General features: G+C 48.3%; 1 protein-coding gene across 1 annotated transcript; it reads right to left on the reverse strand.

Moving 5' to 3' along the window:
• Nucleotides 1–1,130: 1,130 nt before the first annotated feature.
• Nefh (neurofilament heavy) lies at nt 1,131–10,688 on the reverse strand. The gene is made up of 4 exons (XM_008841092.1): nt 9,797–10,688; nt 7,685–7,884; nt 6,437–6,561; nt 1,131–3,694 (listed from the first exon to the last, which is right to left on the reverse strand). The coding sequence occupies exons 1-4, from the start codon at nt 10,677–10,679 to the stop codon at nt 1,720–1,722; spliced, it is 3,183 nt and encodes a 1,060-aa protein (XP_008839314.1). The 5' UTR covers nt 10,680–10,688; the 3' UTR covers nt 1,131–1,719.
• Between the last annotated feature and the right edge of the window lie 16,730 nt (nt 10,689–27,418).

A 27,418-nucleotide genomic window follows, 5' to 3' on the forward strand; every position in this document is an offset into this window, starting at 1 on the left:
GAACCATCTTGCTGGGACAGGAGGAGAAGCAATTCTTAGAAAAGGGACTGAGCAAACAAAATAAGGCATCATGGCAATCGTACTACACAAGTTTTTAACAGTAAAGACTCCATGTAAAGCTATACGAGGACTACAACTTTCAAAATCATTTCCACGGGCTAGAGAGATGGTTTAGTGACTAAGAGCACTTTCTGTTCTGGAAGACCTAGGTTCAGTTACCAGGACCCATATGGTAGCTAATACTTGTCTTTAACTCATTCCAGGGAATCTGACACCCTCTTATCTGCCCTCTATAGGCAACAGGCACATGTGGTATATTTACATACATGTAGACAAAACAATACATGTAGACAAAACACTCATAAAATAAATACACATAAAATTTAAAAAGTAAATCTTCAAAATCATTTCCAGAGTCAGATATAATGATGTAGGTCTGTAATCCCAGCTACTTGGGAGACTGAGGCAGGAGTGCAAATTTGAGGCCAGCCTGGGCAACTTAAGACATTACCTCAAAATAAAAAAATAAATAAAAGGAATGGCAGTGTAGCTCAGAACTGAAAAAAGCATGCCCAGAGAAGTACATTGGATATCAAGCAGATGACTATTGAAAAATCATCACTGTTGTCTTCGCAACAGATGAATTAGCTACATGTGGCCCCTTCTACATAAGCTTCTCCTCATCTAACATGCAGAGCCCTAGGGACTGTTCAACATCCTCCTGGAGATCACTTATTCTCAAGCATCAGTGTTCATCAGAATAAACTAGGATTTGGTAAAGCCTGCACTTTCCCATACCTCCTCAGATTGTCATATCAATTGTGTGGAGTCAGGAGTTTGTGGGTTTATAAGGCTCGCACTTGAGGTTGATGAAGGTAGTACACAGATCATACAGAAATGATGCCCTAGGCCACTAGTCCACAAATCATAAGAATAAAGCATCTTGCACACTGCCTAACATATGTGACCAGAAAATGGCACCAGAGAAGACATGCACCTGATCCTAGATCCACGGAAAACTGATGCCTGCTTAGCTTTGCCTGTGTAGGCTTGGGTATGAATGACATCTAGACCTTTGTTCCCAGCCCCAGCCTTCCCAGAGAAAGAGAACAAATAACAGCCACAATTTATTTTGAAGCACTTGGTTTTATTGCATGGAAGCAATTTGAAAGTGGACTCCAGTGGAAAGTGCATCCTGGCATGATTCAGTGGCCAATTCCCTGCCCCACCTGCTGCAGCTCTTCCAGGATAGAGTGCTGGGCAAGGGGTTGACCACTCCTTTGGAAAACGGAAGGCATTCAGGAATAGGTTAAGACATCTCAAGCGTAATGCATTTCTAACTGCTCATTCATTATTGCAGTCATCTGTCAGTTGTACAGGAAATAAATGCACTTATTTGGAAAGGAGGGGGCAGTTTTTGTAGTCAAGTATTTTATATGTGGCATTCAGCATACATCACTTTCAGCTACAATAAGCTATCATAACATAATTGTCCACCGCCTGGGGAGGGCTTGGGGAGTGGGGTGCTGGAGCTGGGGGTTGGGGGTGTCCTCTCTTGCTAACTTATTGCTAAGTGAAGGCGGGCCCATCATCTAAGCAGAGTTTCCTCTTACGGAAAATAAAGGGAGGGGGAAAAATGAAAATTTCTTACACCAACCCTGGAGTCCTGGGACCCTCCTGAGTTTCTTTGGCGGCTCTGGATGTTCCTCTGTCCTTGCTTTACTTCTCCCCCTTGGTGGCCTTGTCCTCTGTGGCCTTCTCTGGGGACTGGCTATCTTTTTGGTCTGTGCTAGAAGATTTTTCAGCCTTTTCCATCTTGGGTTTGCTGGGAGTGGGGGCCTCCTTGCTGGATTCTTTGGAGGGGCCCTTGTCATCCTCCTTGGCCTTGGCCTCTGTTTTGGGTTTCTCTTCAGGCTTCTCGGACTCTGCAACCTTCTCCTCCTTGGTATCTTTCTTCTCTGGTGCTGCTGGCGCCCCTTCTTTCTTTGGCTTTTCCTTCTCTGCTGGTTTGCCAGGTTCTTTGGTTTTGGAGTCATCTGGTTCCTTCTTGGTCACCTCCATTTTCTCTTTGGGTTTAGCCTCTTCCTTCACCTCCACTTTGGCAGGCACCTCCTTCTCTGGGGTCACTGCTTTCTTCTTAACTCCAGTCTCTTCCTTCTTGGCTTCCACTCTAGAATCTTTGGGCTTTTCTGCTGCAGTTTCCTTCTTCTCCTCCACCTTGGGCTTTGGGGCCTCCTTCTTGGGCACCACGTCTTTCTTGCTCTCCTCCTTCTCCTCTGGTTTTGGTGTCACTGGAGTCTTCTCTTCCTCTACCTTCTTTGGGAGCTCTTTGGCTTTCACCTCCTCCTTTACAGGGGACTTCACCTCTTCCTTCTTGGGGGCCTCAGGAGCTTTGGCATCCCCCATAGGGGATTTGACCTTCTCTGGGGCCTTGGCCTCCTCTTTGGCAGGACTTTTGGCCTGTTCAGGGGATCTGATGTCTGCAGGGGACTTTGCTTCTTCCTTCACTGGCGTCTTGGCTTCTGGAGACTTCACATCTAGAGTCTTGGCCTTCTCGGGGGACTTAGCTTCCTCTTTCACTGGGCTCTTGGCCTTCTCAGGGGATTTCACCTCAGCTGGAGGCTTGGCCTCTTCCTTCACTGGGGACTTGACTTTCTCAGGAGATTTTGCTTCTTCCTCCACTGGGGACTTGGCCTTCTCTGGAGACTTGACCTCAGTTGGTGACTTGGCCTCTTCCTTCACTGGGGACTTGGTCTCAGCTGGGGACTTTGCTTCTTCCTTCACAGGGGACTTGGCCTTCTCTGGAGACTTGGCCTCTTCCTTCACTGGGGACTTGGTCTCAGCTGGGGACTTTGCTTCTTCCTTCACTGGGGACTTGGCCTTCTCTGGAGACTTGGCCTCTTCCTTCACTGGGGACTTGGCCTTCTCTGGAGACTTGGCCTCTTCCTTCACTGGGGACTTGGCCTTCTCTGGAGACTTGGCCTCTTCCTTCACTGGGGACTTGGCCTTCTCTGGAGACTTGGCCTCTTCCTTCACTGGGGACTTGGCCTTCTCTGGAGACTTGGCCTCTTCCTTCACTGGGGACTTGGCCTTCTCTGGAGACTTGGCCTCTTCCTTCACTGGGGACTTGGCCTTCTCTGGAGACTTGGCCTCTTCCTTCACTGGGGACTTGGCCTTCTCTGGAGACTTGGCCTCTTCCTTCACTGGGGACTTGGCCTTCTCTGGAGACTTGGCCTCTTCCTTCACAGGGGACTTGGCCTTCTCTGGAGACTTGACCTCAGCTGGGGACATTGCTTCTTCCTTCACAGGGGACTTGGCTTCAGCTGGTGACTTGGCCTCTTCCTTCAGAGGGGACTTGGCTTCCTTTTCTGGAGATGTGACATCTTCTTCTGGGGGACATTTTGCTTCTGCTTCTCCTCCCTCTTCTGCCTTCTCTTCTCCCCCTTCTTCTTCTTTGTCTTCCTGCTCTTTGGCCTCTTTCTCCTCTTCTTCGGTTACTTCTTCTGTCACCTGGATCTCTTCAGTCTGTTCCTCCACAATCACAGTTTCCTTCTCTGATTTTTCTACCACCTTGATCTCTTCACTTTTGACTTTTATGTGAGTAGACGTGGAGGAAATTTTTGGGAGTGCCTCTGGAAGAGAGAAAGGACTTGGGCCAAAGCCGATCCGACATTCTTCACCTTCCAGGAGTTTTCTGTATAATGGATAATGAAACACGTTACTATTAACTCAGAGCAGATTTGCAGATCTGGACTCTTCCTAGGGTTTCCTGATGCTCCATCACATCCAGTGGCAGGGACTTTGATGAATGAAGAAATATGAATGAATGGTAGGAATTTTCTTTCTTTCCCTTTCTCCTTTTTACTTCCTCCCCCCTTCTTTCCCTATTGCTCTTTTTTCCCCAGGAGTTCCCATTTTATTATTGGTAGATAGTTTGAATTTCTTCAGGATTGAATCATGCTAACCATGTTCACGGAGTCACAATCCAGCGTTAGGCACTTTGAGAATGGAGAAAGTTATTTAGCAAAGTATCCCAGTGACCACCTGCAAAGCCATACCTCCCCAGGGCTACTCTTGCTCAATGTAGCTAGGCTGCTGCTTATGAAATCAAACTTTTCCTCCCTGAAGAACGGTTCTCAATAGAGAACTTCTTCATGGACAAAGTTACATTTATTGTCCCTCAACTAAAAGCTTACTCAAAAGAAAGTTGGAGGGTTGGGGGTCCAGCTTAGTGGTGCAGTGTTTGTCCAGCATGTATGAGGCCCTAGATTTGATCCCTTCCAGGACTGAAAGAAAAAAAAAGAACCTGGTAACAAATAATTCCACACTTACAAATTTAGTTTAAGAGTGTGGCCATTTACAATTGTTCTGTCACTTCTTGCCATTCTTTGGTGTTTAGAAATAAGTAGTGACAGCAGTTTATCCTCTTGTCTTAGCTAACTCTGTCTGCTGAGTTCTGGGATTAAAGGCATGCACCAGAGCTCAGAAAGTGCTCATAACCGCTGAATCCTCTCCAGCTCCCCTTTAGAGTTTCTTAGATTGCTGAGCCTTTATTCCTTGCAGAAATAAATGGAGATGATAGTAACAGCACACTTTGTAGGGGTTGTTGGGAGGCTAAGCTAGTCCTGTTCACAAGGTAATCCAGACACAGATTCCACTGAGCTATCACAGTGCTCTCTGAATGGTAGCCATGAGTACACCAGTCCCCAAAGATAAGACCTCCCAGCTTAGCAGAGCTGACCCCATGAAGGCCTGTCCCAGTTGATGACCCTTGGCTTTCTACCTGTTGGCTCTAGTCTAATCTTGATGCTCAGTGTAGGCCATTGGTCAGGAATCAGTGTCATACTAGAGCTTGTTAGGTTCAGGCTCCGCCCTAGGCTGTTGGATTGAGATCTGCAACCCAGAGTAGGGTTCAACTCACAACACCTACATGGCAGCTCACATCTACTTATAACTCTAGTTGCAGGGAATCTAACACCCTCTTCTGGACTCCATGGGCACTGCACACACATGGTAAATATACATATATGCAGTCAAAATACTCATACGAGGCTGGAGAGATGGCTCAGTAGTTAAGAACAGTGGTTGTTCTTGCAGAAGACTGGGGTTCAAATCCCAGCACCCACATGGCAGCTAACAACTGTCCATAACTCCAGTTCTGGGGATTTGACAGCCTCGTCTGTCCTCCACGGGCATTGTATAACATGGGTGCACTTACCTACATGCAGGCAATACACGCATGCACATAAAATAAAAAAAAATATTTTAAAAAACACTCATACACAAAAAATAGAAATAAATCTTAAAAAAAGAAAGAAACTTTAAAAGACAGAGTTGTAATGGTCCCTGACTATGCAAGTACCTCTTTGCCTTCTATTCTGGTGCCAAGCCTGAGGACTGGAATTTGATTCCCAGGACCCACATGTTAAAAGGGGAGAACCAACTTCCCAAGTTGTCCTTTGACATTCATATGTATGTGCACATACAGACCCCCCCCACACAAATAAAATGTGATTTAAAAAAAAGTAATTCTCAAGATTTCTGCCTCTTGAGAAGTAGAACAGATGCTAGGGGCTGAGGGAAGTGGAAAATGAGTTATTTAAGGAATTTTCAGTTTGAATTTAGGATGACAAAAATAATTCTAGAGATAGACGGTTAGGGTTGTATATGCAAATGTACTTAACATCACTGAACTGGTTACTTAAAATGGTTCAATGGCAAATTTTAAGATACATATATATTTTTTAATATTTATTATTTTTATTTTATGTGTATGCGTGTAATTGCCTGTATGTAGGTAAGTGCACCCATGTGGTGCAATGCCCGTGCAATGCCCATGGAGGACAGAAGAGGCTGTTGGATCCCCTGGAACTGGAGTTATGGACAGCTGTTAGCTGCCATGTGGGTGCTGGGATTCAAACCCGGGTCTTCTGCAAGAACAGTCAGTGTTATCAGCTGAGTATTATATATCTCCAGCCCCTAAGATATATATTTAAAATTTTTAAATTTTAGTGGGCGTGTACACGTGTGTGTATGGGTGTGAGTGTATGGGTTCCATGGTGTGTGTATGGAGGGCAGAGGACAACTTTCGGAATTCAATTCTGTGCTTTTACCTACCGAACCATCTCAACAGCCATTAAGATGTATTTTACCATAATTAAAGTACTTTTGCCTGGCAAGATGGCTTAGCTGGTAGAGGCCTAGGTACCTGAGTTCACTCCCCAGAACCCACATAAATGTGGAAGGAAAAGAACAAACTCCACAAAGTTCTCTCACCTCTACACATGCACCATGGCACATGCATACACACACACATACAAATAAAAACAAAATAAATAAATACTTTTGTCTCTAAAACAGGGTTTTGAAACCAAAGGCTTACTGCCTCATGAGAACACAAGGTTCTCCACCACCTACAGAGTCCCAGGCCTCTCACCTATAAGCAGCAATCTCAATATCCAGGGCCATCTTGACATTGAGCAGGTCCTGGTACTCACGGAGCTGGGCTGCCATCTCCCACTTGGTGTTTCTCAGCTCGCTGTCCAACTGCTGAATGGCTTCCTGAGGATGACAGGTCATATGAGTCACCTGCAAGCCAGTGTCTGGTCCTGAGTTCCATGTAAGCTTGGGCTTACTGTGCAAATCTAGAGCCACCCTGCCCAGCCAGGCTAGCTGGGGATCAAACCCCACCCTGTTGTAGGCTCCTCATGTGTAGACATGGGAAAATCTGGAGTAAAAAATCTCAGCCTGAAGAAAGATCTGGAATAAACTACATCAGAAACTGTCTTGGTCAGTAGGACGTTGGGTGAATTTCTACAGATCTCTTAGAAAATGCTCCTGGAAGGGTATAGTTGAGTGGCAGGACACTTGGGTAACATCATGCACAAGGCCCTAGGGTTCCATAACCCAGGAATGAAAACAGAAAGCTCAGTGAGAAAAGAGCCTTATCTGCTTTCCTCCTACTGTTTCCAAAACTGCCTGCCAATGTCACTGCTTGGAAAGTATTTTGATTACCTGGCAAATGAAAGGATACCCAGAGGTATATTAAATAGGAAATGAGCCCTCCTACCCACTGGAGCCACTACGTAAAGAGGACAATTACAACTACCTTTTTTTTCCCCTCTCCTTTCTGTTTCTCTAATTTCCAATGTCTCTATAATCACTATGTGTTACTTGTTTACCAAGTTCTATGAATGTGACATTTTTCTCTCCAAAGTTGTCGTTAACTGGAGGAATCTGCCCAGGCTGTCTGTCTCCAGGCCACCCACAGACACTGGTGGCTAGTAATAGAATACTCATGGTGACTAAAACCTTGCTGAGCACTTTATTTAAATAATTATTTTGTTTATTTTTGGTGCTAGGTTGGAGCCTGGGGCCTTGGGAATACTAGGCAGGCAAGCATTCTGCCATTGAGTTATATCCCCATCATTACTGAGCACTTTTGAAGTGTGTCCTTCCTTTGATCGTCACAGTTCTACAAATCAGGTGTGTGTTCCTCCCCCTCCCCCTGCACTTTCTCTCTTTTCACTACAGAGAAGGAATTCTAATTCAGGCAGGCAGATAGCTCTCCTGGGGTCACAGAGCAAAAAGTATGGTTATATCTGATACAGAGACCCATGGTCCTCCTTTGAGAAGGGAAGTGACTCCAAGATCACCTAATAAGCCTCTGTCCTCCCCTGCCTACCTGGTAGGATGCAATGTCTGCCTGATGTCGGTCCTCTAGCTCAGAGCGCTGCCTCTCCAGTGAATCCTTGGTGCTTTTCAGTGCCTCCAGCTCTGTGGTTCTGGCCTGTAGCTGGCGCCGGTACTCAGTTATCTCCTCCTGTGCAGAGCGCATGGCATCTGTGTTCACTTTGGCTGCCTCTGACAGTCGATCTAGCCTCACTGAGGTAAGAAGGGATCAGGGCACAGGGTTAGACACACCTGAACTTAAGATTCCAGTGCTCAGATCTAGAAGGTGGAACACATGTGTTAAGAACATTCAGGTACCAGGATGCCTGATTCACCCTATCCTTTGATAGGCAAGTTGCCATTGTCCAAAGCGACCAAGCTAGTGACTGGCAGAATTCAAATTTACTTATCTGGCTTTGAAGATCAGACTATTTCTCCCTTAACTTGATTAACATAAACCCCACAGGGGAAAGGAAGCCTCCATTCCTGGTTCCAGTGCCTGATAGAGCTCCTCATCAAGGGGATGGCACACTGGCAGTTCATATATGAGATCTAATCATCAGGCCTCAATTTGAGTTGGGGTCTGGAGATTTGTTGCAGAAGTTAATATGCCTGTGACCTCAGGCGGCATGAAAGCTATGGGCACAATCATGTTACCATGTAGCCATGGTACCTTCCTTGCAGGTTTGTGCAGAGTCCAAGGTCACTGCAGAGCACAAGGCCTCATGTACCAACTCTCTGTCCCTTCCTCCACCTGGCTGTGCATTCTCTAGCACTGGAGCCCCTGAGCCAATGGCAAACACACACTGACCTCTGCCAGCAACCTGTTCCTAATTCTCAGTTCTTATGAGGGATCTAAATTTGGTCTAAACCTCCTGAAAGTGAACATCCTGAATCCAGGGTATTGTCACCCAGAACTGAGTCTTGGTAGAAAGAAAGAAGCCAGCTGGTTCCCACATGTCCTGGGTGAAGAGCAAATCTAAAAGAAGAGGTCCCCTCGGTGTGTGTGGGGGTGTGTGTGCTGCAGAGATGGGGAAGGGATGGTTTATTGCGAGATGGGGAAAGGGAGAGGGATGGCTCTCTGCCGCTACAAAGGAGTGAAACAGGAAAGAGAAAATTCCAAGTTTCCAAGTCCCAGTATTCCTGGCTTTCCCTGCTGAGTTAGCAAAGACTTTACCGTCACTCAGGTGCGGATTCTCAGCTACTATGGGTCACAAACTCTCCTGAAAATCACTGAAGCCTCTGTACTCTCTCCCCAGAACAATGCACAGGTTTACAGAGTTTCAGGAATTACCCTGGAGCACCCCAGACTAAGAAGTCCAGTTCCCCTACACTCTTTCAACCCCAAAGGAAATGAAAACCAGAGAGGGGCAGTGTTGGTCAAGGTCACACTGCAGCTGCTGGGCACAGCTTCAGGGCAACTGCAGTCTAGCTGACTCAGGACTGCAGGAAGTTGGAAAAGAAAGGGAGCCGGGAGGCCCCAGCTTTTCTGAAGATCAGAAGGGATATTAAATAGCTCAAAGGCTGCTGCAGCCACCTGTTGCCATTGGGTACACGGTGCTGGTCTCATCCTGGGGGAAAAAAAAAGATGTGAAAATAACTGTCTCGTTTCATCCCACACAGCAGATTAAGGTAGGGAGGAACATTATGCACTGAGCAGTTAGTGGGGAGGAGCCAGGTCGGTGTCAGCACAATACCCCCTCCCCCCATTTCACACTCTACACAGGGTGCAAGAAAAGAGGATGGGCAGAGTTGGCAGGGCATGGGGTCAGAAGCTGGAAACCCAGGGTCTAGAGTGTCCTTGTTGTTTCTGAAGGGAGGCCGTCTCAAACTGGGGCTGCCTAATAGGATGGAGGGCAGAGGAGGCTGGCCCCGGAGATGAAGTACAGACATACACAATGTTGGAGGGTTGCAACTAAGGAAAATTCCAGAGCTGTGGGTGTTCCACTGGAGAGCCAGAGTAAGACCACTACTTCCTTAGGGAACATGCACTTTGCAGAGGGATCCTCTGGTCTCTCCGGTCCGACTAACTCCTGGAGGAGTCCTCTAGAGCCCCCGGTGATGAACCCACAACACCACTCGTCAGCAGGGGGCGACCCCGCCCCAATCCCGTGCGCCTGCGCACCTCGGAACCACTCCTCAGACTGCAGCGTGCTCTGCACCGCATGGCCTTCGAGTTGCGCTCGTATCTCCCGCAGGGCCGACGTCACGTCGCACTTGAGGGCGTCGCGCGCCTCGGCCTGTGTCTGCGCCTGCGCGGCGCCACAGCCCTGAATCTGGCCAAGCAGCTCTCCCACTTCCTCCTGGTGGTGGCGCCGCAGGTAGCCGCATTCCTCCTGCAGCGCCTGCGCCTTCTTCTGCAGCTCCACCCGCGCTGCCTCGGCCTCCTGCGCGAAGCGCGCCAGTGCGCGTGCGGCCGCCTCGGTCTCCTCGCGCTGTCGGGCCTCCTCATCCAGGCGCTGTCGCACGTGCGCGATGTCCTCCAGCAGGTGCTCCTGCTCCAGGCGCAGCTGGCCGCGCGCCGCACCCAGGCGCAGCACGGCGCCACGCATCTCGCGCACTTCGCGCTCGTACAGCTCGCCCATGGCGGCGCGGCCCGCCTGCTGCTGCCGCAGCGCCGCCGCCTCACCCTCCAGGCTGCGGTTGTGCGCCTCCAGCTGCCTCACCTTGTCGATGTAGCCCGCGAAGCGGTCGTTCAGCGCCTGCAGCTGCTCCTTCTCGCTGCGCGCCGCCGCCGCCGCCACCACGCAGCCCTCCGGCCCGTTACTCAGTGTGTCTAGAGAGTCGGTGCTCGAGGCGGCGCCGGCGCTGCGGAAGCGGCTGGGCGAGGCGGACACGGAGCTCACCGACGTCCGCGCCCACGAGTGGAAGCCGCTGGAGGAACCAGCCGCGGAGCGCGTGCCGCCCGCGCCGCCTTTGCGGGCCAGCGCGAAGTGCAGGCTGCGGCCTCCATGCAGCGGCGCGAACGGGGCGCCCAGCAGCGCATCCGCGCTGCCGAAGCTCATCATTGCTGGAGCAGGTGCGAGCCGCCGGCAGAGCCGGAACTCGGGGCCAGGACCGGGTGGGTGGCACTGCGGCAGCTCCAGGACGCTGGCTCTTTTATATCCGCGGTGGCCGGGTCCAGCCCCTTGGCAGTGGGGGGCTGGGGAGAAGGGCCCCGCCCTTTCCACCTCCTCCCCTACGGCCGCGAGCCGACCGGCTCCGCCGCAGTGAGAGGGGCGGGGCAGGGGGACAAACTAGTGAAGGGGAATCGTCGCAACCTCAGAGGAGCTTCCCGAGGTCAGAGCAAGGAGTAAAGGACTTCCGGAGCGGACAAGCACAGACCTCCAGGTGCATGTCAGAAGACCTTGCTGGTGTGCTCAGAATCAGAGAGGGGGACCCGAAATAGGAAGCGGGCAGGAAACCTGTCTGGAATAGAGGCAAGGTGCCTTCGGGTTGACGCTGCAGTCTTTAGGATGAGAAGACTCCAGCATGAAAGGCAACACAAGGTTTCCTAATAGAGAGGGTCTTGGGATAAGGAGTGCAGAGACTGCAGCTATCCCAGAACCGGGGGTCCTGGATGGGACTGCAGGGTAGACGCTACAGAGGATAAATAGGGACCTCTACCTGGAGGTGTAGTGTTTCCCCTGCAGCTAGAGTGGCTACTGGGAAGGGGCTCAAGAAACTGCAGCTGGCTTCGGAATAGGGGAGGGGGGACCTGGGTTGGGAAAGACTACAAGGCTACCCTGATGTGACATGGGAAACACTACAGAAGATGGAGAGAGGGAACCCCGGATGGGAGGGGGATGCAGTGTTCTCCAAAAAGCCTAGAGTGGCCCCCTAAGGTTGGAGTGGAGACTGAAACTCACCCCAGCAAGGGAGACTGTCACTGAAGGGGCAGAGGGTACCCTGAGTAGGCAACAAGACTCTGGCTAAGTGTGGGGACAGAGAACACCCAAGCCAGGTTATGCACACAGGGCAGCTGGTGGGGGGCGGGGGAGCTGTGCGATATACTAGCTCAATGACCTTGTACAAATTCTGTCCCTCATGCTTGGTTTCCCAGTGTGTACAACAGGGTTCTTGCTTTAGAGACAAGATCAGACCCCCAAATACCTCAGGAGCTTCCAACTTTGGGAGAATCTCTGGCTGAATGTGGGGAGAGGACCCACATATTGCCGGTGGGTTTTAGCACTCGTTTCCCCACAATGTGGAAGTCTCTGTCCCTTTCTTGTCTCATCTCGCTTTTAACCCATCATCACACCCCCCATCTCCACAACAGGCAAGCCCACACTGCCACAGGCATCCATCCCTTCACACTCCCAAGGAAGCGGTGGGGTGCTTTCTCAGTGCCAAGTCCCTCACCCTCATGAGCCCGACTCGGGATTCAGGTTAAAAAAGTGTGGGAGGCTCAGACTTGGGGCCTTGCTTTGTTATATGGCTTGCTCTTGGTTTGGGCTTCTGTCTTGGTAGTAGAGACTGCCTTGCGGCTATTGCTTCAGCACCAGGGACAGAGCTTCTCCCCCCCCCCTTTTTTTTGGACGTGAAGGGGTTAACTTAAGAGGGGCCGGAGATGCGCCAGTACTTCCCCGCCCCACCCCTGTGCTATGCAGAGAGGAAATGAAGAGAGGGGCGTAGGTAAGTCATCTAGAAGGGTCACCCAATGACCCACACTTGAATGACCTGCCCAGTTCCTTGCTTTCTGTGAGTTTTTCCACATAAACCTCCTCTACTGGGGCAGGGGCAGGAAGGACATTGACAACAGAACCTCTCCCAAGTACAAGTAGCACTGCACCCCCAGTTTATCCTGGTTTTCTGTTGGGATTCCCTTGGAGAGAGACCCCTCCCCCGGCCCTCCAGGAAAGACCTCATCCTATTCCTCTCTTTCTGCCCTCTGTTTCTTTTCCAGCCCCTGGTTGCAGGCAGCCCTCAGAGCTGGAGACTTGGTGGTACTGTCCCTTTAACCACATTTTACTGGAAGGAGAGTGCACTAGGGAGGAGCGGGGAGGAGTTTCTGGTTTCTCATGGAGAAGCAGAACATGATGAAGCATTTTCCCCATTTAAAGGTCCAGTCATGCTGTTGTTTGCAGGGGGCAGAGGAGCTGGTTGGCAGGGGTCGCCGGAAGGACAAGATGAGTGGTGGGTCTGAGGTGCTGTAGAAAGTCATGGGGGAGGAGGTTTGAGTAGGACCCCTTTTCACCCACATAGTTTCCCATTTATTTTTCATCCTGCTTGGAATTTTGCCATTGGAGCCTTGTTCCTTTGAGTCTTCCAGCCATCTGCAGAATGAGGATACTTTTCTTGGGTGTGGGAAGGCAAGCAAGCAGTTGACAGCAAGGAGGAATGATAGAGGTAAAAAGGTAAAGGGGGGAAGGGCAGCCATCAGATTGTAGATAAGTGTGGATTCCAGGAGGCCCCAAGCATAACTTTTATGGCTGGAATATTGGCACAAATGCTGGAACCATGAGGTCAGTCCCCCAAAGGGTCCTTCAGACTCACCTCCAGAAAGTTACCCTTGACTCCTTCTACCCATGTTTAGTATATTATCCTCTCCTGGGTGTTCTGAGGTCCCCAGTCCTAATCCCTAGCAGTGTACTTACTGATCTGTTGTTGAACAAATGAATGAATGAATTAATTAATTTTATCAGTTCTTGCACCAAACTTATGACCCAGAGAGAACTAAGAATGATTCTGCGCTAAGTTCTTGTGGTTCAGATTACTTTTGCCTTCCTCTCTGCATTCTTAACATTTGGCAGGGAATAAAACATATTCATCCAGCCATCCATTAATTGTTCAACCAACCTTTGTTATGTGGTTGGCACACACTAAATGTTGAGGTCACATAATTCCATGAGCTCCTCCACCCTGCCAGCTGTTTTCCTGGGACAAAAATTCTCAAGTCCTTCCAAATTCTCAGGACACAATGTCCCAGGGTACCTCCAAGATGCACATGCTATGGTTTGGATCCTGAGTATTCCATAAAGGACCATGTTAGAGGTTTGGTTCCCAAGGGGCTGTCATTGGAAGAGGGTGATAATTTTAAGTGATGAGTTCTAATCAGAAGAAAACAGGAAGTAACTGTGCTCCTGAAGGAGACCCCAGTCCCTTCCTCTTCTTCCCTTTCTCTCTTTCCTCCCTTCTTTATCTCCTTTTTCTTCTTTTTCTCTATTTCTCTTTCTCTCTCCCCCTCTACCCCCCCTCACCGAATAGCCTGGGCTAGACTTAAACTCATGATCCTCCTGTCTCAGGCTCCTGAGTGCTGGCATTACAGGCGTTTTTTTAAAAAAATATTTTATTTTATTTTATTTATTTTTGTCTTTTTGAGACAGGGTCTCCCTGTAGCCCCACCTGTCCTGGAACTCACTAGATAGACGAGGCTGGCTTTGAGCTCACAGAGATCCACCTGCCTCTGCCTCCTGAGTGCAGGGATTAAAGGCGTGCACCACCATGCCCAGCTGTTATTTTTATTTTATGTGTATGTGTGTATTGCCTGCACCCATGTCATGAAATGCCCATGGAGGTCAGAAGAGGCTGTTGGATCCCCTGGGACTGGAGTTACGGACAGCTGTTAGCTGCCATGTGGATGCTGGGATTCAAACCCAGGTCTTCTGCAAGAACAGCCAATGTTCTTAACTGCTGAGCCCTCCAGTCCCCATTACAAGCATTTTTGAGGCAGGGTCTCACTATATATCCCAGGCTGGCTTTGAACTCTTGATCCTCCTACTCAGCCTCCTGAGTGCTTAGAGTACACAGTCATTTTTGTTATTTTTTGATACAGGATGCTAATGTACATACCAGACTGGCTTTAACCTCTTGATCCTCCTGCCTTGGAGCTAGGATTATAGACATGTACCACTATGCCTGGCTTCTTCCTCTCTTTTTTCTTTCTGGCCATAAAATGAGTATTTTTTGCTCCATCATGGCCTTCCACCATGATATGCTGCCTTGCCACAGCTCCAAAGTAGACTGGTCAATTGAGCATGAACTAGACCTTCCTAAACATGAGCCAACATAAAGCTTTTAGCTCAAGTATTTGCTATAGCCACAAAAAGCTGACACAATGGATGGTCCACCAAGAAGAGGAAGAAAAGAGAAGCCAGGCGTGGTGGCTCAGTCCTATAATCTTAGCATTTGGGAGACTGAAGCAGGACGATTGTTGTGAGTTCCAGATCAGCCTGGGCTACATAGTTTCAGATCAGCCTGGGCTATAGAATGAGACCCTGTCAGAGAGAGGGGGAAAGGAGAAAGGGGGGAGAGGGAGAGAGAGAGAAAGAGAGAGACCATGGCCAAGGTATATGTGTCTTCTCAGAGCATGGTCTTGGTGAAGAGCCTGGGAATCTTGAAGAGGCACATGGTATGTGCTGAGTTTCCCAAGCTTATTTGCCCTTGGGCCCTTATTGCTCCTAAGTCTTGCCAGTACAAGATTCCAGTGGCCCAAGTGAAGGACTTTGAGTTGGGCCTCAACCTCTGCTATCCCTAGGCTCCATGAGTTCCATGACTGCTGTGCCTCAGAAACATATTGCAGGTCAAAGGATAAAGCCATAGAGTTCTCTCCGAATACCCTCAAGGCTCTACTGCCAGCCACTTCTTTCACTCAGTAATGCTGGTGACTCCTGGCAACTCAGAAAAATGTGACTCCAGCAGGAGGGCTCTTTCCCCTCCTGTGTGGACAGCAGAGAACTAACACACCACATTGTCTTTGGTACCTCTGCAAACTCTGTTCACTGTTCAGGGATCTTTGTTCCTATTTTTTACAAGCAACTAAACTGAGGCCAGAGTGAGGAAGTAGGTTGTCTGAGTTAACTCAGTAATATAACAGCCTAGAGTCTCAAATCATCAGGCCTAAACAAGTACTGGACACACCCATTTCTCATCCACAGTGGAGACCCAGATATCTGAGAATGGAAGAATAGGATGTCCCCAGGAAGGAAATGGACAGCTTTCTGGGACTGAGGCTGGGGAAGGGGTCTGGTTCTGCTGAGAGTTCTTGTGAGCCATGACCCAGCATCTACATGTTTTGGTTTTAGTGTTGGGTATCAAACCCAGGGCTTCACACACTGTGCCACTGAGCTGAATCCCCATTTATGTGAGTGTTCATACCCTGCACTGGACACCCTGTGCCATCTTGTCACTTTATGATACAAAATGTGACCACTTTTCAGAACGCATTTGCTAAACTTCATTTTCTCTCCCTCTCCTGTCTCTTTTCCTTAATTTCTTTTACATTTATTTATTTAGTCTTATTTGTGTGTATATGTGTGTGAGTGCAAGTGCTTGTATCCTGGCACATGAGCCACAGTGCTCATGTGGAAGTCAGAGTATAACTTGCAGGAGTTGGTTCCCTCCTTCCACCATATGGGTTGGAAGAAACAAACCTACTTTCCTTCCCTCCTTCCCTTTTTCCTTCTTTCCTAACCTCCCTTCCATCTTATATAGCCCAGGCTGGCCTCAAACTCAATATATAGCTGAGATCAGCCTTGAACTCATGACCCTCCTATCTCTACCTTTCAAGTGCTTTCTCTCTCTCTCTCTCTCTCTCTCTCTCTCTCTCTCTCTCTTTTAAAGTTTATTGCATTTATTAGTGTGGGTACATGTACCAAGAAACATGTGGTCAGGATAGCTTGCAGACATTGGTTATCTCCTTCCACTGTGTAGGTTCTGGGGATTGAACTCAGGCCATCAAGCTTGGCAACAAAGCACCTTTGTCTTGAGCCATCTCACCTACCCACCTTTTTCCCTTTTTCTAACCAAGGTGTATCTTGTCTCCTCCTACATAGTGTAAGTTTCCTAAGGAGAAGACTTGTCCATTTTATCCACTGCTGATTTTCCCCAGTTCTTGGAATAATAGCTACACACAGTTGGCACCTAACAAGTAGTTGTCAGATGACTGCAATGTTGTACCTAACTAGAGGATATTTCAGCACCAGATATCTGGACAGTTGCTGGCCTGCTCTGTTTTGGAGGGTTGTATCTTGGGGAGGGGCAGCAGCACCTTTAGCCCCTACCTTGTGGACACTGTTGCTGAGATTCAGACTCTGCCCACTCCATTGCCTGCAGAGTCACCTCTTTGAGTTCAGCAATTTTAAGTGTGTATGAAGCGCTGGTTATTACATCTTACCTCTTTCCCTTTAGTGGTCATGACATGTCCTTCCACTCTGACCTTGCCTCTTCCTTTCTCTTTTATATCCTTTCCCTCTCCACTGCTCCCTCTATCATGTGCCTCCTTCTTTCTCCTTAGTTTCTGTCTTCCTTACTCATCATTCCCCCTCTCTCCCTCCTCTTCCTCTCAACTCTCTCATAAGATGTGTCCTCTTTGTGCATGACTCAAATCTGATAGTAAAGAGGAGGTAGCCTCCCTACCCCTACACCCTTTAGGAAGCAAACCCAAAGACTGAACCATATACCGTTTTGCAAGCCTCCCACTTACAGGCTCCATCCATAGCCTTAGCCACCAAGGGACTGCCTGCAGCCCATGAAGCCAGCAGAAGCAAGGCATGCCTGCCCATACATCTTGGGACTCAAAGGAGAAGGAAGCTGAATTCTGTCCCTAAGGCCAGGTGCTGTTAGGGTGGATTCATAGATTTGCCTCCCCTGCACCTGCTGTGGGTGACTGTGGTTGAGTGATCCTCTGACTGTGATTCTTGTGATGGAGAATGAAACAGTTCATTGTTCTATCCAAAGGGACCTTAATTTACTGACTCAGTGGAGCTTACTCATCGCATGTCTTCTAGGGGCTCTTCCAACCCTTGTTACCTAGAGCAAGAAGCCAAGTAGTAACACAAATGAAATTTGTCATCTAAAGAGGGAAGAAGACCTTTTTAATTTTTATTTTATTTTTTAAAAATATTTATTTTTATTTAATGTATATGGGTGTTTTGCTTGCATGTAGGTAGGTGCACCCATGTCATGAAGTGCCCATGGAGCTCAGCAGAGGGTGTTGGATCCCCTAGAACTGGAGTTACAGATGGTTGTTAGCCTCTATGTGGGTGCTAGGAATCGAACCTGGGTCTTCTGCAAGAGCAGTCAGTGCTCTTATCCGCTGAGCTATCTCTCCAGCCCCAGAAGCCCTTTTTTTTTAAAGACAGCATCTCACTATATAGCCTTGACTGGTCTGGAACTTGCTATGTCCACTAGGTTGGCCTTCAACTCTCAGAGATATGCCTGCCTCTGCCTCTCAAGTGCTGGGATTAAAGGCATGCACCACACCACCATAACCAGCTAGACTCATATATAAAAATGTATATATATATATATGTGTGTGTGTGTGTGTGTGTGTGTGTGTGTGTGTGTGCGCGCGCGCGCGCGCGTGCTAAGGGTCAAGCCCAGAGACTTGTGCATGCTTATTAGTCAAGTACTCTGCCACTAAGCTACATCCCAGCCTTTGTTTTTGTTTTTTGTTTTTTGACAGAGTCTCACCATATAGTTTAGGCTGGCTTACAACTCTGTATGTAGCCCAGGGTGGACTCAAACTTGTAATGTAATTCTTCTGTGTCTGCCTACCAAGTGCTGGGATTACTGGCATCTGCTTTTATGCCTGACTTCTCATATCTCCAGCTGTATGAAGTAAATACAGTTATGACACCCACTTCATGGTTTGGGAAATGAAGACTCTGAGAGGTTGAATAATTTTCCCTAAGTCACACAACTAGTAAGTGGTGCAGCTGGCATTCATGCCCAGTTCTGTGGGCTGTATATCAGGTATGCCCACTGTAAGACTGCCACCACACATGGCTCTCACAGAAAAACCCAAGGGAGCTAGCACTTTCCCAGTTGCATTACAGTTGTCTGGAGGTTTTGCTCTATGGGTTCCATCTGGCACCTTGATGGAAGCAAGGAGAGTTAAGGACTGACTCTGAGATTTTGATTATCTTCTCTGGGTTGTCTTGGGAAGTAAGGGAAAGGAAAAATTCCCAGATAGCATAGTCAGGAAGTCGAAAAAATGGTCAACTCAGCTTTCTGAACATACTCAGGCACAGAGAAGCCTAAGTTGAAAGCAATCATGAGTAAATGATTGGTTTTCACACTGTAAGTCTGAGTCATCAAGGAAACAGTTTGGATAGCCTCAGCATGTGAGCACCTGCCTGCTGCTGACACATGCGGTATGGCAGCAGCAGCAGCATTGGGTGTACTGGGTCATCCTCCTCCACAGAGTAGGACCTTGAGGCCAGAGGAAGAATGTACCTGCTGAGGTTGCAGGTGAGGGGCCAGAGGGACTCTGGCCACATTCCAATGATACTTCATCTCTGTGCCAGAGGAGGAACAGAAATTTAAGATCATCCTCAGCTACCATAGCATGTTTGGGGGTAGCCTCAGATACAGTAGACCCTGTTTCATGAATACATTAATGAATAAGGTCCCTGCAAGTGGGCCTCATTCCAGACTTGAAGAATATGAAGCTTACCCTTCTCAAGATAGCACACTCTGACTTGTCACTCTGCAGTCAGACTTGGTGAGGACATGGACAGCCCGACATCAGCATGGCACTTGCCCAAAGGTAAAAGATGCCAATATGGAGCCGGGCATGGTGGCACACTCCTTTAGTCCCAGGACTCGGGAGGGAGAGGCAGGTGGATCTCTGTGAGTTCAAGGCCAGCCTGGTCTACATAGTGAGTTCCAGAGCAGCTGGGCTACAGGGAGACCCTGTCTCAAAAAGACGAGAGACAAAAAAAAAGATGCCAACATGGAAGTTGTATACCAAGAAAGTTTCTGAAGCCTCTGCCCCATCTGTGAGCCAAATGCTCAGGTCAGAAGACCGCAGAAGACCTGGATGAACCTAGACCAGGGACATGGTCACACACATCAGATCAGGCACTTGAGCTGCCATTGGGAGGTGTTAGTGGTGTAGGATGGGGAAGGCAGAGCTGACCTTGAGATCTTTGCTGTGGGTGAAGGAGAGTTTATGGACACCACTGCTGTGTTTTGTGTGTGTGTGTGTGTGTGTGTGTGTGTGTGTGTGTGTGTGTGTGTGTGTTGCTGGGACTGAAGCTTGAAGCCTGGACCTTATCCGTGCTAAGTAAGCATTCAACCAGAGCCACACTACCAGCTGTAAGAATTTGTTGCTATTATTTTAGGACTTGTTTGTTTGTTTGTTGAGACAGAGTCTCCCTCTACCCTTGCTGTCCTGGAACTCACTGTGTGGACCAGGCTGGCCTCAGTCTCACAGAGATCTGCCTGCCTCTGCCTCTGCCTCTGGAATGCTGGGATTAAAGGTATGTGCCACCATGCCTGGAAATGTTTTATTTGTTTATTATTTATTTATGTATATTTTATGTATATGAGTGTTTTGCTTACATGTATGTAAGTGTACCCATGTCATGCAATGTACAAGGAGCCCAGAAGAAGGGCATCGGACCCCCTGGAACTGGAGTTAGAGACAGTTGTTAGTTGCCATGTGCGTGCTAGGAACCAAACCCAGTCCTCTGGAAGAGCAGCCAGTGCTTGTAACCATTGAACCATCTCTCCAGCCCCTGTTGTTATTGTTTTAAGATAGGGTTTTGTTATGGAGCATAGCTCTGACCTCGAGTCCTCCTGCCTCAACCTCTCAAGTGCTGGGATTACAGGCATGTGCCACTATACTTGTCTTAATTTAAAAAAAAAAATCCCTCCAGGCGTGGTGGCGCACGCCTGTAGTCACAGCACTCGGGAGGCAGAGGCAGGCAGATCTCTGTGAGTTCAAGGCCAGCCTGGTCTACATAGTGAGTTCCAGGACAGCTGGGGCAACAGGGAGACCGTGCTTCAAAAAGACCAAAAAAAAAAAAAAAATCCTTGGTCTGGGAAAATGGATCAGCAGTGAAAAGCACTTATCATGCAGGCCTGACCACCCCAGTTCCATCACCAGAACCCATGTAAAATGACCTGGTGGCTGGATTGTGATGGGGTGCATCTGTAATCCCAGCACTCACACAGCAAAATGGGAGGCAGAGACAGAAGAATTGGCTGAAGCCAGCTAGCCTGGAGTAAGCCATGCAGGGGCAGAAACAAGAGAGATGCTGCCTCAGCAAGGAAGGCAAGAAATGACTCCTGAAAGTTGTTCTCTGACCTCCACATGCACTCCCCATATTCAAACCATACAAACATACATGCACACACACAAAATTATTTTTTAAAATATTTTATTTATTTTTATTTTATGTGTACAAGTGTATTGCCTGCATGTATGTGAGTACACCCATCTTGCAGTGCCCATGGAGGTTAGAAGAGGGCGTTGGATTTCCCTGGAACTGGAGTTAGGAATCATTGTTAGCCACCACGTGGGTGCTGAGAATTGAACCTAGGTCCTTTCCAAGAGCAGCCAGTGCTCTTAATCTTGGAGCCATCTCTCCAGTCCCAAAATAAATAATTTTTTATTATTTTAATTTTTTATGTGTATGTGTGTATTGCTTGCATATCTGTAAGTGCACCCATGTCGTGCAATACCCATGGAGGTCAGAAGAGGGTGTTGGGTCCCCTGGAACTGGAGTTACAGACGTTTTTTAAGCTGCCAAATGGGTGCTAGCAACTGAACCTGGGTCCTCTGCAAGAGTAACCAGTGCTCTTAACCAGTGAGCCATCTCTTCAGCCCCAAAACTCTATTTTTAGAGTCTCACTATACAGGCTGGCCTTGAACTTCCAGTTATCCTGCTTTAGCCTACTAAGTCCTAGGCTTATAGGCCTGTGCCACCACACCTAGACAGTTCCATAAAACTCTTGATTCTGCTCTATCCTCTTGCACCCTGGACCTCCCATCTGAAATCTTTTCCTTTACCCCAGTATTCAGTCTCCCCTCTTCACAGACTCCCTCTTCATTCCTCAGATATTCTGTTACCTTCTTCAGGGCTTTTCCCTCGTTCTAGCCTGACACTGTATTATAAAGGGCTGTTCATTTGTCTCCTAACTGGACTTCTGTTAGCACATATTTAGAGCCTTTTGCAGTGTGTTAGCAAAGCTTGTTGAGTGAACACACAGCAGTCAATGTTGGCTTCCAGGAACCTCCCTTCCATCTTATATAATGTGTGCTGAATAGCTTTACTGTCAACTTGACTCACCTGGGTTGAGGGACCCTCAATTGGGGAATTGCCTTCCATTGGACTGCCCTGTGGCCATGTCTGTGGGGCATCTTCTTGATTGTTGAGTGATGTGGGAGGGCCCAGCCCACTGTGGGTGGTGCCACCCCTGGACAGGTGGGCCAGTGTTGGATAAGAAAGCAGGGTGAGCAGGAGCCAGGGGAGCGAGCCAGTAAGCAGCATTCCTCCATGGTCTGTGCTCCAGCTCCTGCCTCCAGGTTCCTGCCCTGAGTTCCTACCTTGGGTTCCCAGATGAACTGTGACCCAGGAGATGTAAGATAAATAAACCCTTTCCTCCCCAAGTTGGTAGTGGTCAAAGTGTTTTTTCACAGCAATGGAGAAACAAACTAGAACATAATGATAAGTCATCTTGGATGGCATTGCACAAGGTGTGAGTTGACGGCTCAGGTGACTGTGCCAGCATCAGTCATACAGACAGAGAAATTTGGGCCTGGGAGATCAGTGGACAGTCTGACTCAAGCCATGCTTTCTCTGCAGCTTTTAGCTGTGTTATCTCTGATTCTGCAGCTGGAGCCCCCCCAGGGGCAAGAACGAAAACTCAGGGGTTGAGTTCCTTATAAATGTACCTTCTGAGCCGGGCGTGGTGGCGCATGCCTTTAATCCCAGCACTCGGGAGGTAGAGGCAGGCGGATCTCTGTGAGTTCAAGGCCAGCCTAGTCTACATAGTGAGTTCCAGGACAGCTGGAGCTACAGGGAAACCCTGTCTCAAAAAGACCAAAAAATAAAAATAAAAAAATAAATATACCTTCTGTTTCCTGTCACAAACTTATCTGGGTCCTATTAGAGCCTAGCAAGATCTGTGTCAAACCAACTTTTCAGAGGAGAAAACCAAGGCTGCAGAACGACTGATCCCAATTTCCTGCCTTTGAACGCTAGCCTATGCTCAGCTAGAAACGCCAGTCCTACTGTAGGCAGCAGCAGGCACATCTGTGTCACAGTCAGCTCTACCCCTTGCTCACCAGAAATGGCCAAAAGCTCCCTCAGCTTTCAAAGACTGCCGAAGGCCCTCTATGTCCCAGAAACAATTCACAACCTTTAGATTGAACTTCTGTCCTTTCTAGAGACTATAGAAATTGAAGGTGTCCTTGGCTGTTTTCTTCCTTATCTTGGTTGTGAATAAAAGTGACAGCTCTGGTTCTCAGAGGGTGTGGGAACATCATCTGTGGAGCACAGGAGGTACTCAGGTAAGGGGTGTTCCCAACACTTTGCGGCTAGGGAAGGGACTTGCAGCACAGCCACAGCAAACACACTGGTGCATCTAGGGTTTGCCTACCCATGGGCAGCAATCCCTCCTCCCCAGGACTCAGTTTTTATGCAGAGGAACTGAGTGCTTACAAAGTCACTTGCACTCCTGCAGAAGTCTGGACTTTGTTCAGCATTTTCAGAATTCCCAAGTTCAGACAGGCTTCTGGGACTCAGAACTGGTTCAGGCCAGCCAGTGTGGGCTCTAGAGTGCCAGAAGTGCCTCCCTTGCTGCAAGGGCACGCCTAATTAGGACTTGGGAGATCTGTAAGTTGGGAACCAGCCTCTTCCTGGAAGACTAAGCTCTGAGATGCTGGTGAATGGAGCATTGCCTGGGAAGTCACTCGCAGCAGTAGCTTACTGTGTGCTTCAAGCTGTATAAATTTAGTCATATCAGTTGTGTCCTAGGATGGGGGGGTACACATCCAGACCTCTTACCTGCAGTACAAGGATGTGAAACCCATCCTTGTGCATCACACTGACCTCACCACAGCCCTGTCTGTTAGGTACTGGTATTGCCATCCCCAATTTTCAGATGAGGCCCAGAGTCAGTGAGTACTGACCAGTCCATGGTCATTCTGCTAACAAATGACTGAAGATGTAGCCCCAATCTTTCCCAGCATTCTAGAGAAACCCTTACCCTGGAAGGCAGCAGGCAGAGGGGAAGTGACATGGGTGGAACAGTACAGCCAGTCTGCCTGTGCATTGAGTACCCACTGAGTGCAGACTGACAGTACTGTGTGCATCACTCCCCATGCTGACAGCCAGCCTAGGCTGTGGGTGTTATTTTTCTGTTTTGAGATTTCCCTCACTATTAAAGATAAGCTCAGAAAGGTCATCTCACATACCCCAGGTTGCAAGTGAAAATTGGGACTCTGGGTTCAGCAGTGGGGCAGCCTGCCCATATGTCACTCTTCTCTAAACATCATTTTCATTCTTTTCTAAGCTGATTTTTCTTGTTTTTAAATTTTCATTGTGGATAGTCATTGTACATGGTCTTTTTTTCTCTCTCCTTTTCTTTTTTTGTGACAGGGTCTCATACAGCAGCCCAGGCTGGCCTTGAACTCACTGTGTAACAGAGGATGACCCTGAACTCATGATCCTTCTGTTTCTACTTTCTAAGTACTGGTATTACAGGCCAGCTTTAAACTGACATTCTGACTTTGAGTACTATCTTTGGTCCTAATTATCTATGACTGGACATACTTTTGGCCAGTGCCCTGCATATCTGGGCCTCAGTTTCCCCTCTAAATGTAGACATTGGATAGTTCTAATCATCAGAGGGCTTCTGTCTTTTTCTTTTTCTTTTCAAAATAGTATCTTGCTTTGTGGCCCAGGCTGGCCTTGAACTCATTATCCTTCTGCCTCAGCCTCACCATTGCAGGCCTGTACTACTACACCCCACCCCCATTGTGTGTGTATGTTTGTGTGTATGTGTTGCTGGAATGCAATGCAAGACCTCAAGCACACTAGCCACATAGCCTACCACTGAGCTACATCCCCAACCTCCTTTCCATTTTGAATGTTTTGTGGATTGACGAGACAGCCCAAGATTCAGCAAACCACATCCTCTGAGTAATTCCTCTCCCCTTCTTGCTTCTCTCTGCTCTCTTCCACCTCTTCCTGCTCCTCCCCATCACCTGCCCACCTCACCCCCTGCTAGGGATGACCCCTGGCCCTCATTCCCAGATCTGAGAATTTCTAATGAGGTCTGCCACCTCACGCAGAAGATCATTGGTGAGGACAGATGCATCCAGCCTCTGCAGTGAGTGCAGCGCTTACTCTCCACATGTTCTAGAGCCTCCCTCTGAGGTCAGACCAACCCAAAGCTGAATGCCACCACAGTCACTTCTGGCTAGGCACCTTAGGCAGGTTTCTTCTCCTTTCTAGATCTCCATTTCTGCCTCTGTAAAATAAGGAAATGGTAGTTCCAGTATCATTGGGATTTGGGGAGAAAACATGCCAAAAATCATTCAGAGCTAGAAAACTCCCAGTAACAAAGCGATTGGTGGTGGTGTCTACAATGCTATCTGGGCCCTGGAGAGTTCATAAGGGCTTTGCACCCTACCTGACCCCTTTGCCTGGGATCATGATGGTGTCAGGGAGGAGGAGAGGTAGGGACTCTGAGTCCATGGAAGAGCCAGAGCAGCTTCTCACCTCCACAGAGGGTAGGAACATGTGACCAAAAAAAGGGAGCAAGTGTGGGGGCTTCCCAAAAGAAATGTCGCAGCCGAAGCCTGAAGGACTGGAAATGGGCCAAGAAGGAATTGAGTGGGCTCCCTGGGCCTGGGGTTTTCCTGATATATTCCTGAGTGTATAAAGCAGGAATTTAAAGGTGTGGCCATGGACTGGGGAACGGGAAGTGGGATGAAGGGGACAGGTTCCTTTGTTCCAGGGCTCATTAACTACAGGAATTGATGAGGAAAAAACAGGAGTTGTGGGGTCAGGTGGACCTGGGTTTAAACCTTTATCATAGCTTGGTTAAGATCCCTAGATAAGGATGTCATATGTCGAAGCCTCATATAGGTCCATCAGGGAAATGGGTTAATAATTGTACTTAAGTGTGGGAGACAGGCTTGAGCCTAGGGTGAAAGTCTTATTGACAGCCATACAGCAGGCCCAAGGCAACGAGTGGCCCAACCGCTGGAGCCACAAGAAACACCTCGTGACATTTGCTCCCATTGGCAGATCACAAGACTGATGCCTAGAGCTCGCGCCTCCCTAATCACCCTTGAGATCCCAAATTGCAACACTTAGCCTGGGTCACCTGATTCCCAGGAAACCAGGCCCCATAAGGAAACCGGAACCTAAGTAACCTAAAACCCATTATGCTAATGAGGTGTCTGGCTTGCAATGTCATGATAGGACACAGCCCTGCCAAAGATCTGAGTTGTAACTTCTTGATTGGACCCCTACCCCTATATAAGTTTGTGCCCTTCTGCAATAAACTGGATATGCGTCAACGAACCTGGTCTCCTATGTCTGAATGTGGCTCTGCTGACACAGTCTCCTCACCAGCCCTGGGATCCAGGACTGGGAAGAAGTTGTGACGATCAGAGGCAGCGCCAGGCAAGCAGAAGAGCGGCCTCAGCACCAGGTGAACAGAAGAGCTGCCTCAGTACCGAGGGAGCAGAAGAGCCACCACAACTTGCGGCCGCAGGGAGGAACGAAGGACAGCGCCTGTGCAATCAGAGGCGGTGCCCAGGAGGTGGCCCCCATGCAATGGGAGGCAGCGCCCAGGAGGTGGTGTCTGTGCACTTGCAGGCAGCACCTGTGCAAGTGGAGGAGCAGCGCCTGGAGACAACACCCAGCACCAGAAGAGTGGAGGGGCAGCTGCAGCTGGCAGCAGCCGCACTTAAGGCTAGGAATACAGTTCATTGTTAAAGTGCTTGCCTAGCATGTTCAAGGCCCTGAGTTCCATCCTTATTACTATCAAGAAAAAAGTACCTTATTTGAAAGGTTGGTGGATATTATATGACTTCTTTTATATGAAATAGCCAGAGTAAACAAGTCTAGAGACCTGCAGTAGACTGGTGTGATTACCTAGAGCTAGGTAGATGAGGGGACTGAAGGACAGTCACTAGAAAGTATGGGGGTAAAGAAAGTGTTTTAAAATCCTCTGTGGACCTGGTGGTCTCATAACTCTGAACCTATGAAAAACCTGTGGAATTGTACACTTTACATGGTTGAATTGTATGCTTAGATGAATTATGTTCCAGTAAAGGCTATTACCAAAAAAATTACAATGGAAAGTAGTACAGCCACTACTATGAAAAGCAATATGGAACTAAAAGAAGAAATGTCATGTGATCCAGGTATATTACTCCTGGGTGTATACCCAAAGGACTCCAGCTCAGCATATCACAGAGAGTAGCACATCCATGTTTACTGCTGCACTGTTCACAATAACCAGGTTAAGGAATCAGCCTAGATGTCCACCAACAGATTCATGGTTAAAGATGTGCCATATATACACACTGAAGTTTCATTCAGCTTAAAGAAGAATGTAATGATGTCATTGCAGGAAAATGGCTGGAACTGGAAAACATCATGTTAAAGAGGAAAATAAACCAGACTCAGAAAGACAGACATCGTGTGCTTTCTCTCATTTGTGGATCCCTAGGTTTGATATAGATGTATAAGATCATTTATATATGATAGAGAAGCAGAAGTAGAAGTGGGGAAGGAAGGGGACCAGTGGAAGTGGGGAGAAGTAAGGATCTGGAAGGTGAGTGTGGTCAGAGTGTGTGACGTACTTGAAAAAAAATGTCTTTATGAAGGCTATCACTGTAAAATTAATGCCAATAAAAAATGTTGGGAGGAGTCGATGAATTGCTACACATCTGTGCATCCTCAGTGCACCCTAAATCTTCATTACCCCTGATGTTACATAGTCCTGCAACAATCCTCCCACCCCTGGAGAAGATAAGAAGGGCCTGGGCTTCCATCAGCTGCAGGGGAGGAGG

Source organism: Nannospalax galili, unplaced genomic scaffold (assembly GCF_000622305.1).
Source record: "Nannospalax galili isolate Female #2095 unplaced genomic scaffold, S.galili_v1.0 scaffold259, whole genome shotgun sequence".
NCBI lineage: Eukaryota > Metazoa > Chordata > Mammalia > Rodentia > Spalacidae > Nannospalax > Nannospalax galili.